The following is a 16,677-nucleotide window of genomic DNA, read 5'->3' as shown; positions in this document are numbered from 1 at the left end:
TACTTAGATTCAACAACAGCAACAAACAAGATTAAGAGGTGCAATGCAAAATCTGTCTCTTCAAAAGTAGAATTGTCTTTTGGGGGGAACTACAAGAGGAAAATAAAATAGAGAAGCCCTCCAGCCAGCACATAAATCTTTCCTAGCTTGCATATTTTCCCAGTCTTGTTGAGTGTGCAAAGATTACAGCTCTTTATATATCATTCTCAAATTGGAATGAAAATCCAGGGCTCTTGCAAATTAAGAACAGGACTGATACAGATTTATGTTATATTTCTCTTTCTATGGAAGCATTTTCAACAATTCATTTTTAAAGATTTTTGAACCTTTTGCTAATTTTTTTATCTTCCCTTAAGTATCACAATAGCACTAATTAATGAGTGAGATCCAAGTGACACAATAGAATGGTACTTTCCATTTTCAATGTACCAGGCTCTCACATGCCAACATTGCTTGGAAGACATGGTGAAACAATAACATCACAAAGCCTTTGACACAAAAATGGGAGGTCTCAATTTAAAAATAAATATTCTATACTAAACACTCTGATCAGCTGTGATTACAAAACATTATATCTTAAAACACTAAGCACAGCTCCAAACAAAGGCACATATGAAACACACACTAATTATTATGAAACACTGTTAAACATCCATTATAGAAGGATTGTTATGGAATATAAATCCTCTTAATAAGAAACTCTGGGTAGACCTTTTTAAACTAGTGGTATGCAGTACAGGAATTTCACAACACCAGGATGTGAAAATACATCAGCTGTGCAATACCTAACCTATAACCTGTACTGAAAATACATATCACTGTGCTGCAAAGTCCTCTGCACCAGCAGACTTTAAAAAATCTCTCTTTACATGACAGATAAAATTTTTGAATTGTATTTGCAAACAGGTCTTTAACTTTTGAATAATGTTCTTTGTTTCTGCTTAATATTCAGCAGAAAATTCAACTTTTAATTTAGACCTGTTACCTCTTACAAGCAATAATGTTATGAAATGCTATCACATAATATTAAGTCATTCTGCATTATGAGTAAAACCTGTAGATTGTCTTACATAACCCTACATCTTTTATTTCTAAATGTGTTATCAATATTTGATTGTACCAGTTAAGAAATATTAAAAATCTCTAGATATGAAGGCTGGTATAAATTTACGTGTAAAAAAGATATCTTATACAATTTTACAGAAACAAAACTTCTCTGCTCAGTATAAAGTATACTCCATATTGCTTTACAATTAAGATAATGCTCCCAATTACATATGGTCTTTATGGTGCTTGTCACAAAAACAGACAGGTGAAAAAAATGTCAGCATTATTTATCAATTATATTTATATTTATATTTATAAACACTATAATCTAGTGTTTCTATATAAAAATAAATATTCCTTCCTGTTCTGCTAGTGAGCTCAAGTGGACAAATAGCTTAATTAAAAAAAAATAATAAAAAAAAAAGAAAGGCTTCAAGAAAATCTATCTTTCCTAAAAAACGTGTCAAGGCACAGTCTCAAAGCATAAGTAGGAACTCAGCCATACAAATCCTACTAACATTAGTGGGAGTTACCTGTCAAAAGCACTGTGCATCATGCTGAATATGTCCTTCAGTAATAACAGTAGGGTTAAAACTTTTGGACATATGCATAAATATTTTACGTGAGGCATTTGACAAGGTAACAGCTGTGATTTATGCTCAGCTGTGCTTTCAGAGGTATCTGTATGGCAGGAACACCTCAGAAAATATTGTATTCTCTGGAGCATCTCAGAAAAGATTGTACTCTCTGGTTATATAGTCCACTGAAATAGGGGTCTTTCAAGAAACTTTCATCATAAGTCTGGCTCTTTAAAGCAGACTTTTCAAAAAGGTACACAGTAAAGTCTTTCATTACAAAATATGTTTCATATTTGTCTACATTACATTAATACTGTATGTACTTCATCTACAGGTGCTAAACTACCTTTAAACTGGTTTCCAAAAATATTTCTTCTTCCTAATATAGGAATGATACAACTTCTCCAAAATTAAACAGAGAGTATCCAAGAGAGATAGAAAATCCTGATACTAAATACAACACAATAGAAAAAGAAATATATGAAGATTCTACTGTGAACCACAGCATGAAATCACAGAAATCTCAGTACTGAAGTGAGATTTCATTATCAACTCAAACAAAAAGACTCCATCTTATTAAAGAGATAAGAGCCAATATAGTTCATATGCATTTGATTTAAAAAAATTACAAGGGGAAAAGAGATTGCATACACTGTTCTGAACCTTTCCTTTTGTTGTCACGACAAATGCCAGAGCTATGTGTAAGTCTGTATTTATGTGAGCACCTGTACTCAGCCTTAATGAGTTAAGAAGGAAATGGTAAACATATTGGATTTTTTGACAAAATATCTTTTTCTGTTCATTTGGGTTGAAAAAACCAGATAAAACGGTGAGCCCTATATTTCAAATCTATTTATAATTTAACAATTGAGGCATTGAGTTCCTTAATCCTAAAAGCTCAACTAAGCTTCCAAAAACATTCCATTTGGAGACTTTAAATTCTGTGAAGCATCTCAGAGATTTCAACTAGCACAAAATTAAAAAATAAATATTGTTGTCCTACTTCAAAGATACTAATCTACACAAACTATTACAACTGGTAGAGGCCCAGTTTGGACATCTAGAATTAGTGTGGGCAGCTAAGTACTCAAACTGAGATTGAGCACCACAGCATAAAAACAAATCAGAGTAACAAAATAAAACATGCAAACCTTGGATTTCTAAATGCAGACTTATTGGGAAAAACTATTTTAAAAACTTTCTAGTGTCTCTGTATTTGTAAATAAAAGAAGGAATCTAGCTAACGTACTCAAGACATAGGGAAAAAGTCCAGTAACAAACTGGAGACTTAGTATGGCAGTGGAGAATATTAATAGTGATAACCCTCATCATTATTCTTCTGTAAATCATGAAGTTTAAATATAAGAGTATGAAAGTAAGAAAAGTTTTGTGACTTTTGACAATTATTAGTAAGAAAAAAATGGTAACAATTGCCAAAAAAATCACAAAAGTTGACATGTTACCTGGCTATGACAAAGAGCACACAACTGACACCCAAGTAAGCCAGCAGAATATACATCCAGATATCAGGGGAGAGAGGATTCAGGAAGGAGAAGACGCCCGGGTTTGTACCATTGGGCTTGCGGTACAAAATACTTATTCCAAGAGTCATAAAGGGCTTGGAAAAGTCGATGACCTTCTCACGAACATAGGTAATTGCCAATGGTGCAACTGCAAGATCAGCTTTCTGTTGACAGAAATACAAAAAGAGAAAAAGGCCATAAGTCAGAAGAAACAGGCTGAAGCAGACAATCAGATTATGCAAAACACAAACTTTGTATGAAGGATGTTTGCCCTTGTACTAGGTTGCCTGAAATTTAAAACTCTTCTCCCTATAATTAAGAGAAACAGATTTATTCTACTTCCTCTTTGCTAAGCTGACATAGCATTTAGAAAAACATTAAAATCACTAGTACAGGGCTACAAGTGAAGAAAAATATTGCATCTTGCAGAAAACATGAACATCTATTATCACATACTTTAAAACTTTATTTATTGTACATTTAAACATATGTCTTCTCTTTGTCACTCCCTCACTGTGTACTTTAGAAGCAAATATATTTGGGAAGCAGATGTGAATATGCTAGTACAAGTGCAGGGAAAGGACCAGGAGGTGGTTCTTCTTATTTTAGGACAAAAATGGTACAAAATGAAGATCAGTTTAAAATTGAAAATGCTACACCTGCAAGGTCACTGAGGATGTTTTAACAAAGTACAACTGACCTTACTCATTTGTGGGAATTACTGCAAAACTTAAAGATAGTTATTCATCAGTTGGACTATTTAAAATGAAATCATCAGTTGAATGCATTTTGTCAATTAACATTTAGTTTTAGTTATTATAGAAATAATTCATAGCAGATTAGTAAATGGCTTATGCTATTCTTTTAATCAAAACTTAATGGAAATCAGAGTGACCAAAAATTTACAGAATCTACTTCTTAATCTCTGTCAACAGCTCTTGAAATACTCCTGTGCATGTACGTATGTGTATGTGGGTGTGCATACGCACATAAGAAAGAGGAAAATTCAGAGTGAGAAAGTTTACAGTACGAGATCTGGAAAGCTGTAAACTTAAGAATTCTCTATAAACCATACCAAAATATAGGTATGTAATGACAGAAATGCTATAGCTACCATGGAGTACTGCTACCCAAGTAATATATCCAAGTAACATAGCTGCAAATAATACCATTTTCAGAATGCCTGTTTTAAGATACAGAGATATGATTCCAAATAAAACAAATTCATACACTTATGTACTTTTTGCTCATTTGATATTGTGTATAATGTGTAACACTCAATTTTCCATGCAATGTTCCCTTTAATTTTTATTTTCTCACTGTACACAAAGTTCTTTGATGATCTGTTCTTGTTATGAGCATTTATTAGATAAACTGTAGTCAGTTACAATGTGAAACTCTGTTGGCACTGTTCACTTTATTTGGAAAGGGTTTACTGATCAAAAAAACTACATGCACTTCATTTCTATTAGTATTAAGAACTTATAGATATTAATCAAAACAGCGAGGCTCAATTCCACAGTGGATGACTTTTTATGGATTGAATATTATTGATGATATTCCAGCTGATGTAGAAAGAAAATGGTAAAGTAAGAAGCTAAAATTAATTTGAATTAAAAGTTATAGGTCAGCACATAAATGTTTAACAAACATAATAATCCAAAATTAGTTTGTGAGGCAAGTAGCAGACCTTCACCTAAGAGTCTGAAGACAGATAAATTAGATCTTTTGGAAGGCTATTAGTAGATGTGAATTTTGGTCTTATTATATTAACAGAACCTTAATGAATAACAATTTATTTTAATAAATACCATGGAAAATCCAACCCTTGGTCAATAGATGGAAACAAAATCATATACAAATGAATATAGGTTGTAGCTATCTTTAGTGGAACCAAGTTGCAGATGAAATTAGAAAAATAACTGATCAAGAAATTATATGTCTCCTATGACAGAATAGAATAGATATTCCAACCCAGGAGAACAGATATAAAATTTATTTACATAACTTTACATCTCAAAATTCTCTTCAGAGATGAGTAATTCTGTTTGAATATTCTTGAACTAGAATATAACCTAAGAAAAATTAAGCATAAAACAAAACAAACAAAAAATTTTAAATATCCAAAGTCTTTAATAACTGAGGAAATTACTAACTTTAAAATGTAATGCTACCACATGCAACTTTTGTTACTATCTTTTATCTCAAATCCTCAATTCTCTTGGTAATTCTTTCATTCTGAAAAGAGCACTATATGTAACTATGAGAAAACAAGGGCCAAGTTTCCAGAAGTGCAGTACCAGTTTCTCCTACAGTCAGCTATAATGAAGATATACAAGGAAAAGAATCCTCTTTAGTTTACTTCTAGGGGCAAAGAGGGAAGGAATGGTACAAAATTAGTATTTTATCAGTTAACATTTAACAGCATTAACAAACCAGTATATCCTAATAGCTTTTTGATAAGTTCCATTACAAAGATTATTCATCTCACTTGGCAGTGATCAATGATTCTATTTTTTAAAAGGAATGTATGCATGTATTCTTTAAATGAATAAAAATATACATCTGTCTGAAAACACAGTCCATAATAGCACTTACTCTTTTTTGAGATGAAAGAGTTTTTTATGACACCTCATCCAAGGTGAGGTAAGTAAGCTAGTTGCTACAAAGAAAAATTCTGAGCCAACTAAATGTTACAATAGGGATTAGAAACAGTCTGAAAAGGACATTCCAATAAAAGGCGTGGTCCTGAGAAAAATGGAGGAGCAGTACAGCCTACTCTACAATGTGCTAGAGGACTGCACGCAGATAAGAAGCTGTAGTTGTGGATCCTCTCCTTTCCTGTCCCACCCCACCCCTCAGGAGCTCAGGACCTCCTGACCAGACCTGGACCAAACCAGCTAAGCAGTGAAGCACCCCTTTGATCAGAACAGTAAGGCAGTAAAGCATCCCTTGAAAGTACCTTGAAGCTCATCCATTGTAGAGGTAGGAATAACCCTGACTGTAATGTCTTCCTGACCAAGGTAAGGACAAAGGATAAGCTTTCACACATGTATAAAGCTTCCCTGTCTTGCTACCATGTGTAGTTGTAGGATGTTCATGCACTAACAACTCAAGGTAACCCTGATTCATTTCTGATACAAAAGTGCCTAAGGTAGGCTAAAGTCATCCTCCTTTGCTTCTTCACTTACATTGTACTTCCAAGCAGCTTGTTCGCTGACTATTTTACATAAAGTAGCGTTCAAAGAGAAAAAGGGAGGATATTTTTTCATTTGTACAGGGCTAAAATTTGGTTCATAACCTCTAAGAAGAGAGATTTTAAAATTATATTGAATTCAATCTATGCTTGCAGATGCAAATAAGTTCAGCAAGAAATCTGCACTTTACTGTTGAGTAGTGTATGGCCATAGCATGCACAGAAATTTGGTATTTGCAGAAATTTGTGCTTTTTTGTGAAAATTAACTCTATAAAACCTGGAGAAACAATCACAATAATTTTGGGGGAAAAAAAATTTGAAAGGATTTCATAGCTTCTACTAATAACATGAGGGAGAGGAAAAACAATTAAATTTTCTATTGTTGATAATTTTCTGAAAAGTTTTTGTCTCACCTATTTTGTTCAAAAGAATGAAGAATTTAAATACAATCTAGACACAGAAACAATAAAATGGCTAATGGCTTTCTTTAATTACAGACTACAATTACACATTATTCCACCAAAATAATTGAGTATTTTAGACAATGTAAATGGAGTCTTCTGGAACATTTTGCATTGATTTAGCAACTAGTAATGTTTATAGTAAAAATGGAAAGGGAATCATACACTATCGAGTGTCAGTTGTTTATTCAGCCAGTCAGTACAATCATATTGTAATTGTATAATATACACAAAATTGTACATACACTGAAAAGACATTTAAGTAATTTTACTTCTCTACAGGAAGCAATGCACTTATTGTCTACAGTTATTCTTGAAAATACAGGAACTTGCCTTTTTTTTAAGGAAAAACGTTATAAAGATTTTGTTTTATCCAATATATTTCCTCAGCCTAAGACCCTAAGTCTATATATAAACTTCTTCAGCCCAAATTTTTGAGACTGTTAACCTGAGATGAATTTGAGTTACATTCCCTTTGGAGAAAATGCATCCTCAAGATAAAAGTGGAAGGCTAAAGCACAGCTTCAATTCTTTAAACCTGTCTAACACACTCTTAATGCACAGAGACCTTATGCATTATTCCTATTCACAGAAGTGCATTTCCCTGCCACTGATTTGAAAAGATAAGATCTGTAATTTGCTTTTAAGAGTACAGTCTATCCTAAACTGCCTTGTTCATGCTGTTATGTTATAGAAAATTTTATACCCCACAAGAAATTTTTGGTCTTATCACAAGATCTTAATTTCCTTTGAAACCACTAGGAACTTATTAGGGCTTTATCACTATTTTTATTATAACTAGCCACTTAAATTACTTTGACAGAAATGGTTTCTCTACTACCTTTCACAAGATCATAGTACAATTCAAGTGGGGAGAGATCAGGAGGCGTCTAGTGCAATTTTCTGTTCAAAGCATTTACACGGATGAGACAGTTTGCTCTGCACTTTACCCAGTCACTGTTGAAAACCTCCAAGGGAGGTGACTACATAAGATTTCTAGATAACCTGGTCCACTGCTTGTCTATCCACAGTGTGAAAAAGTTTCTACATACAAGCAGTGGAGCACGCTGTTTAGAGAGGTTATGCAATTTCCACTCTTGGAGGTTTTCATATTATGCTTGTTGCCTTCGCTCTTCCTGCCAGGCTCCTCTGTGAAAAGCCCAGATGGAGCTTCTTGATAACCTCCTTACAGGTCCTGGAAAGCTGCTACTAGAAATTATTACATTTTTGACATCTACTCTCCTTTTAGAGAGGATCCAGATCTAGAAATCAACAGGATCATTTACCTAGAGGTAGATTTTTTTTAAAAGGCAAAATGTACTGTAGAGGAAATTTGCATTCTGTCCACTACCATAGAAACAGCTTTCAATATAAATTCAACTAGACAAAAATGGAATGTATGGAATACATGGAATCCTTCCTTCAGTGATTTAAATAGGATAAAACATATGTTTTGTTCAACATAGCGTTGTCTAGAACTGACTTTTGGGTTTGTTTTCTGTTTGCTCCTTTGTTATTATATGAATGTTTAGTCAAGGAAAAATGATAGTACTAAACCAGCAAGAACTCTCTAATTAGTTAATTTACATTATTTCCTCTTATTCAGGGCTATACCAGTCATTTCTCATTTGCTTATGCCAGTATGGAAAAGATTTAATAGCTGAATAGATGCAATATGAGTACTCATTAAAAACAGATATAGTTTCTGTCTGTTGGTTTATAATACACTTTCACTAAAGTATTTTGAACCAACTTCAGTCTAATCAACAGGTAAGCAAATTTCATGTAAAAGCACTAGATGTGGCAGACCATGAAACTATATGTAACAGGAGATGGGTAACTATTAATTTCAACAGTTAAAAAAACCTTTTATGACTTCATTTCAGGAATTTTGTACAAAGATTTCTCCTAATTGTTAGAAGAGCAGGATTCACATACCCCCAGAAAGCTGAAATTGTCAAAGAAATGTACAAGTCTGTGGCTCAGAATTCAGGAAAGAAAAAAAATAAAATTAGAATATTTATAATAAAATGTTTCAGTTCTTTGCTGTTTTACACACTCTTTCTAATGTTGTATTTTTGTACTAAAGATTTTTATCAAGCATTAAAATTATTAGACATCATGCTGAAGCACACCTTCTTGAAATAAAGTACACAGGTAACATTTATTCCATTTTTGTAGGAAACATTTTTATTGTCATACTTTCCAAATTTACTGCAACTTCCTGGAAATGTTGGGTTTTTTTCCCAGTTGCTAACCAGCTGTCACCTAAAATTTCAGTTATTGCACTCAAGACAAAAAATTCCTAGATCTTTTAATTTTTACATAATTTCTCAAATGAGATTTTTTTTACATTTGTTCTCAAATGGATGGTGTTTTATCAAATTGTTTTGGTGAATTCATTTCATCACACAATAAATTTTGACTTGTGTCAAATTTGACTTAATCCCATTTTTCTGTATTACTTTGTCATCTACAGTTTTTCACAAGGGAATCAAATAACATTTTTGCATATAATTTGGATGGAAGTAGACCACTGCAGAATATGCTACCTCTTATTGATTATCAATACTCAAATAACAATTTTTTGAAAGCTATAATTTCATCAGTTTAATTAATTAATGGAGTAAAACTTATTCATATGGACAAAATCAACCTCCTGGAATTCTCAATTAATAATTAGATTCCAGGGTCTTAGATTTAACTAAAATTGATCTTTATTATAAACTACTACCAGAAAAATTCCTTTTTGAAAAGTCTATCAAATATCAAACAAAAATCAAAAGTAACATGATTTTCTTCCTAAGACACACATAATCAGTTTTATTTCCTGTATTTTGGACTTATGTAAGGCTACACCCACTGTCTTTTTTTAACTTTATTTGACATTTGTATAATTCTCTTAAACAAAAACAACTGAATTCTTTTCAGTGGCCTGAGAATTATAGTACTAAGCCAGCAAAACCTCCCTAATTAAACTTAGTTTTTCTGGATAGAAAAAATAATTGAGTTATTTCAAATATCTTGTGCAATATTCAGCCCTGTCACTCCCATGTCTTATGATCTTCAAGTTAGGTTGAAAGTAATCTTTCTAGCCCTCAAAAGTAATCCTTCTGGCCCTCAAAAGGTCATTGAAATATTGCAATGTTTCATAATTCCAAGATGTAAAAGCAAAAAGCTAGGGGGAAATTTACACTTATATTAATGGTACAGTGTAATAACAAAGAAAAAACTGTTCAAATAGGAAAAGCCACCACAGAAACATGTCATTGCTCTTTCCTGGAGTAATTCTGTTGCCCTGAGAATAACAGATCAGACTTCATACTTTCTGGTTCCCCAGACAGTATGGATGACATGTTTCGGTCATCATTCCCAGAGACACATCTCTCACAAGCACATCCTAAAACTCTTTTAACAAAATGGTGTTTCTATGAAAATTGACATACTCAAGGTTTCCACAGCCCCTCCTCCCTATCTTTCATGAAACATTCACTTGGAGATATGTTGAAATTTTTTGGAGAGGAGTAAAAGAACAATTGCAGCATTATTAATAATCCCTAATGAAAGGGATAAGCCCCAATGGAAATTAACTCTGCTATTAGAGAATTCTATTTTTCTCATCTACTTCACTTCAGCAGGCATACACATAGAAACAAAAATCCCAGTGTTATTTTCTACCATTCTTTACTGTCATTAACAATGACAGCAACATAAGTAAAAGCTCAGATAAAGGTATGAGGATATGAAACATGTAATACTTTTATGAATACAGCCCTAACCCTGGATCCAATCAATTCCTAATCATTACTGTAAGCATGGATGATGCTTGAGCTAAAGTAGTATTGTTTGTTTGAAGTTTCATTTGAAAAACTTAATGCCACTGCCTTGATTAGCTATGATTCATTTTGCTGGCAGCAGGGTGAAAGTTAATTACAACTATTTGCTATACAATATTTCTCTGTAACTGAAAACTAATCATTGTATAAACCCAAGTGCATTAGCAAGGGGTGTCCATAACACTCTAACTGCAAAAGAACAATACATAGGCATATTGCAGCTAAACAAGAAAGTAATATTCACTTACTCTTAGTGTCAAGAAATTTCAAATAAACTATCCCTGGAGTACAGATCTCCAAAAATCTCTCAGAGCACTTTGAAGACCCTACTGTCAAAGTCCCCTGCGAATTTTGGTGTCAAATCACTGAGAATGTAGTTAAAATTTTTCATTCAATTTCTTTGGGAAGCATAGGACACAATTAGCTCAAAAACTAATGAATTAGCATTTATAAACCTTTATGAAAAATTTGAATACTTTATTATTCTCTATGCCTTACTACATTATTAGAAATTTTGCTGGGTCTTACTTTACTAAACGAAGACTTTCTGGAAATTCCTTGTTCTTTGGAAAACAAATTGCTCACTTAAAACTGCTGTTAGATTGGAAAGTGCATCTTCATCTGTCCTGTACTTGAAATCAGTAACAATTTAATAGGGAATTCATATATGCACGTATATGTTCCTTACTGAATTAATACATAGTTTGGGAACTTGGTCTAAACTTCTGGATTAGTATTTCTTTGGCATATTAGATTGCTGACTTTTTTTTTACATTTCCATGGATTTTTTTGTGGATTTATGCATCTCTACCTGAAGTTTACTTTCTACATAACTTTTGCTGAGTTAAGATCTGTTTAGACATTTTTCCATGGAATATCATATATAACCTTTATTAGAGATTGACAAAGTAGCCATGAAAACTGTCAACTTGTGAGCATAGAGATGAATATTTAGCTGTTGGTTTGAAATGAAATTGTATTGTCATGTAGAAGACCATCTCTTTGATCCTTTACTTTAAAACAAACTAATAAACTAAAAAGGAACAGAAGGTGCATAGTATGGCATATTTGAGTGAATTACATTGATAAATTCAGACATGAAAAATATATGAAGAGAGGTTTTATGAGTCTATGAATATATACAGTTTGCTTTAAGTGAAAAACAGGATCTCAAGCAACAGATGAGATACAACAAGTTGCTTGTCAGGGATACACTGATGTTTATTCATCTTGAGACAAATTACTTTGGAAATAAAAGGTCAGAGTACTTGAAGTTGTGGATTAATGCATTAGCAATTAGACAGAAAAGCACTAAAAGGACAAGTGATATTTTCTGGCATATTACAAATTACCATAAGAAATTATCCTGTGATGCCAGGACATGTTTCACACAGAAGTGAAATGCTACTTTAATGAGGAAAGAAATCACATAAACAATAAAAACTGGAAGCCAATATGAATATTTAAAACAGCAAAAACACACATGAAAGGTATGTTACAGGCACTTAACAGTTAAATAGTCATGGATGCTATATCAATACAGAATAACTGGAAGAAGTTGTAATATATTTTTTAATAAGAGATGATTGTGCTGGACTTCCAACATAGCTTAATAAATGTAAATAATAATGATTACTGAAAATTCAGAGGAGAGCTTCATCATAGAATGTTTATGCTTAATCTGCAAGGTAAATAAATAAATACCAAGGATAAAAATGCACTCATAAGAGATGGATTTCAAATAGCTAAACAGAAAAATGGGGAAAGAGAAAAATTATAGACAAAACATTAAAAAGCTGAAAATACAAACAAATAAGGAAAATAAAATTGAAACAAATCAGCAACATTTATTCTGTTTTACATTTTTTTAATTTTGTTTTCAGAGAGAACAGGAAAGTGAATTGTGTCTTTTTTTTTTTTTTTTAGGAGAGGAAGTAAAAATAAAATACCAAGATACTAGAAAAACAACATTAAAACAGGGTTAGTGGAAATCAGTAGTCATTCAGCTTACCATCTATGTATATTCACCAGAGCTGCTGGTTCAAACATCAATAGCTGAGCTGCAGACTTACCAAAACACTGTTTTTTATGATTTATTACTCCTCAAAGCATCAGAGATAAAATTTATTATATATAGAAAACCTTTAGCATGAGTGAACTTTTCATCATTTGACACCTGAAATGCAGTTGCAGATTCTAGTTCCACTAATAAAATGGGAAAGCCATGAAGCAGAGGTGGTGCTTTAAATGATAGTCAACCAATGCCCGCCCTTCCTTCCTTCCTTCCTTCCTTCCTTCCTTCCTTCCTTCCTTCCTTCCTTCCTTCCTTCTTTCCTTCCTTCCTTTCCTAAAGATCCTCTAATTGCCTTTTACCATCAAGTCTTCTGAGATTTTCACTAATAAAAGAGCCATGGCTAAATTATCCTCCATTGAATTGAAAATCTCAACTGTCGGACCTTTTGCATGAAAATTACAAGAGGGTTTCCTATAAGTAAGAAGGAAAGAGGTAGAATCCAAACAATATGATGAAATGGTACTTGAAATGAAATAAAGAAAAAGGTGGAAGAAAGTAAAATTTCCCTGGCTCAAAAAGGAAGGAACCAAACATCTACACAGTCAGTTATTATCTTTCTAAATGTTCAACTGTGTAAAATGCCTCCAAGCTGAAAATCCTATTCTTAGAGAAAAGACAATTCTAATTTAATTCTCACATATGATCGAAGAGCAATCATGATCTAAAAATTGGACCATTTTTGTAATTATTTATGAATCATAAAAGATCTGCAAACCTTGAAGTTTATTTGTAGTGCATAAGCTTTGTGCTGTAGAAAAATCATCCAAAGAATCCCCCCAAAGTAATTATTTTTAATTATGTATGTATAATAATAAATTATTTTCCAGTGGAAATAATTTATTATTATACATATTTTTCATTTATAGCTCCTTCAAAGTATAAAACAATAGTTTTTTCCTGTTTTGGAACCCAATGTAAAGAATTTTTTTAAGTACTTTTGGATCTGTAAAGTAGGATGTCTAATTTTCTAAAAATAAATTACATATTTTGATTTTATCTGTCTGTGATAGCTATATTGGAATATAATTTACATGCTTAAACTATATGTCACATGCAATATAATACAGTGACATGACAACTTTTAGCACTTAAGAACAACCTGAAATTCTCCAGAATTTATGATTCAGTTCAAAACCTGTTCAGTAAATCTGTCCTTTCATAAAGTTTTTGAACCAAAGGCAGGAAGTCAGTATAAAGAATACTTTTTTATGAAGAATTCATCCATAAAGAATGGAGATTCCTGGAACTTAGTTCCTTCTCCCTTAAATATGTAACACTCATATGGTGACCTAACCTGAGAAGAGGGTAAAATACTCAATGAAAGATTGTGGGAAAGAAAGCAAAATGTTTAAGTGGAGAAATTCAACTCAAAATTTATTCATAGAGAAATGTCATCTGTGTTTGCTGCCCTAGCTAATATTTGTCTTACATTTGCAACTCTAGAGACCAGTGTGTTTTTCCCAACAAGAATTCATATTCAGTTGTCAAAGGGAAGGAATCATACTAATTTTCACTGACAGCATTTACCACAATTTCAAAACAAAACTACTTATTCTTGGAGACGGATATAAGAATGCAGGTGTGAACTCTAAGTAAAACAGTCAAGGAAACAAGAAACATGAGCAAACTATGGGAAAGAAGATTGAAAACAAACAGAGCCTGATGTAAACACTTCAGTTTCTTTTTGTACTATAAAATTTAAATCCTGAGACTGACATGATATGTTAAGTTCAACTCAGACAGAGATATCTTTATTTTATTTAGATTTTCGAGCCCCAGTAATTATGCAAAGTGACTAAGTACTGATTTAAACAGTTTATTTTAATCTTAGATTTATTTGGTACTTTTAATTTTTATATAAATGGTGCATTTTGCTTTCTACACATATAATATACCAAATTATCCATTTAATTTATTCCTGGATTATGCATTTCACATGTTACCCTTGCAAACATATATACTACAGCAGAGTGACCATTCTCTCTGAACTTGACTGACAGATAAAACAAACAAACAAACAAAAAGAAACCAAAACAGAAAGAGAAAAAAAAATGTTTTAAAACCTTTTTCAATCGATTTAACTGCTATGGAACTTTAAGAACCATCTTTATTCTGTAGTCTATTTTAATTAGAAACTATAGTTGAAAAATATAGAATCTTTTAACCTTTAAAAAATAAACAAATTGAGTTTATTAAATTACTTTATAGGAAAGAAAACCTTTATGACAATTTAAAAATATTCTCTAATGGAAAAGAAGGGCTGGGAAGCTAATGTAGCATGTGAAGTACTAACCATATAGAAACACCCTATGTGGTAACTGTCTGGAGTTCTTCACTAAATTCTTTTGCCTCACTTTTTAGGTATAAAGTGTTGTTTGCTAGTAAAATGCACCTAATTTTACTAATAACATGCATGTAAATAAAAGGCACAGGTGTATAAATAAATTGCATATATTCAAATAGATTGCATGTATTCAAATAGATTGTATATATTCAAATACATTACAAAGTAAGAATTGATAAAACCAGAGAAAAATTTAAAGCAAAACTTTTAAAATTGAGAGAGACTAGTAAAAATGATGGTCCAGATTAGAAAGCTGGACTACATTTTCCATGTGTACTAACACAGTCTCTAAACTTTTCTGACTCTTAAGTAAAAGTCATTTGAATAGAACAAAAATAAATAAATAAAAATAAATTTTAGTCCGTGTTTAGTTGTATATTATTTATGGAAAAAAGACTACCTGTTTCATTCTGCATTATCAAGAGGAAGGATGGGGAAAGCTACTGTTTCTGACACTTTACTTCTGCAACTTGTTCAAATGCATTTTATTTCAAGGTTATCTTAATGCAAAGCTTAGCAGGCCATATTAGAGTTTTCTTAAAAATGCTTTAAGGCTGAATAATAAAAGGTGTGTAAAACTGATTAATATTTGCTTCTGAATAAATACTTCCACAATATCTACTTCAATCATGGAAAATTAGTTCCAGATGAGGATTTTACCTTACAAGCATCAAATCTAATAGTTTATCAGGCCTATGCACTTATTCATGTGTAAAAATGCACATATATAGAGATGGACAGAGAATCCAGCTAAATAAGTTTTCTTTATATGTGTACTAGGTATTATAAATAAACACATTTAAAGATAACATAACTATAATACTCCCACACATTCTTTTTAAAAGTGTGAAGCCAGGCATAATCAACATCTGTTGCAACACCAATACCAGATTATCATTTATTAGAAAAGCATGAAGCACAACCCTCCTAGTAAATATGAATAATTTGATTAGAACATGTTTCAGCCCATCTGCTGAAATCTTAAAGCAAATTCAAACAAGATAAGTAAATATTTTTTCAAATGATTCATGCAATTTTTGCCATCAAGAGGTTCCACTTGAATTGACTACAGTCTTCTATTTTAAAATACAGTGATGTGCAGAATATGTTTCATCTCAATCTTTGACCTCATGTCTATATAGAAAATGCTATCAAGCAGTTCACCCAAATAAGTGAACAGGGAACAATGGAAGGAACAATGGCATAATTTTTAAATTTACAAAAATTTTTCTATGAGACTGACATGACCAACTGAGAAAGCACATTTTGAAGAACCTGAAGTAATACCTCCCTCAATCACTTACAGTCAATTGTAATGGTAGCTGGTGTGACATTGCTTTGTTCCATCAGTATATGTTGAAATTTTTGTCTTACTTGCTGCACTTTATTGGTAAAATTTCAAGAAAGATGAATATCAAATGAGGTGTGAGTTTACACTACACACACAGAAATTTCTCTAAGACAAAATCTCAGATCCGCTATCAGAAAAGGAGACCTGACTTGTGTTGCTGAAGTAAATTTTGTTATAAAACAAAATTTTGTTATAAAACCCCTTACATGTGTAAAAAATAAATTCTGAGTACTATTTATTTCATATTTTGACTTAGACATATGCTA

General features: G+C 32.1%; 1 protein-coding gene across 12 annotated transcripts in view; it reads right to left on the bottom strand.

Annotated features, from left to right (window-relative positions):
- The window catches only part of GRIK2 (glutamate ionotropic receptor kainate type subunit 2), a 345,199-nt gene that overhangs the window by 124,703 nt on the left and 203,819 nt on the right, over positions 1 to 16,677 (bottom strand). For all 12 annotated transcript variants that reach the window (XM_072926727.1, XM_030267647.4, XM_032747255.3 and 9 more), the window contains one exon: positions 3,089 to 3,312. In XM_072926727.1, coding sequence (XP_072782828.1) covers positions 3,089 to 3,312 — 224 coding nt within the window. The remainder of the gene's footprint in view (positions 1 to 3,088; positions 3,313 to 16,677) is intronic.

Source organism: Taeniopygia guttata, chromosome 3 (assembly GCF_048771995.1).
Source record: "Taeniopygia guttata chromosome 3, bTaeGut7.mat, whole genome shotgun sequence".
NCBI lineage: Eukaryota > Metazoa > Chordata > Aves > Passeriformes > Estrildidae > Taeniopygia > Taeniopygia guttata.
The sequence above is the reverse complement of the archived record's forward strand: the minus strand, read 5'-3'. Positions and strand labels throughout refer to the sequence as shown.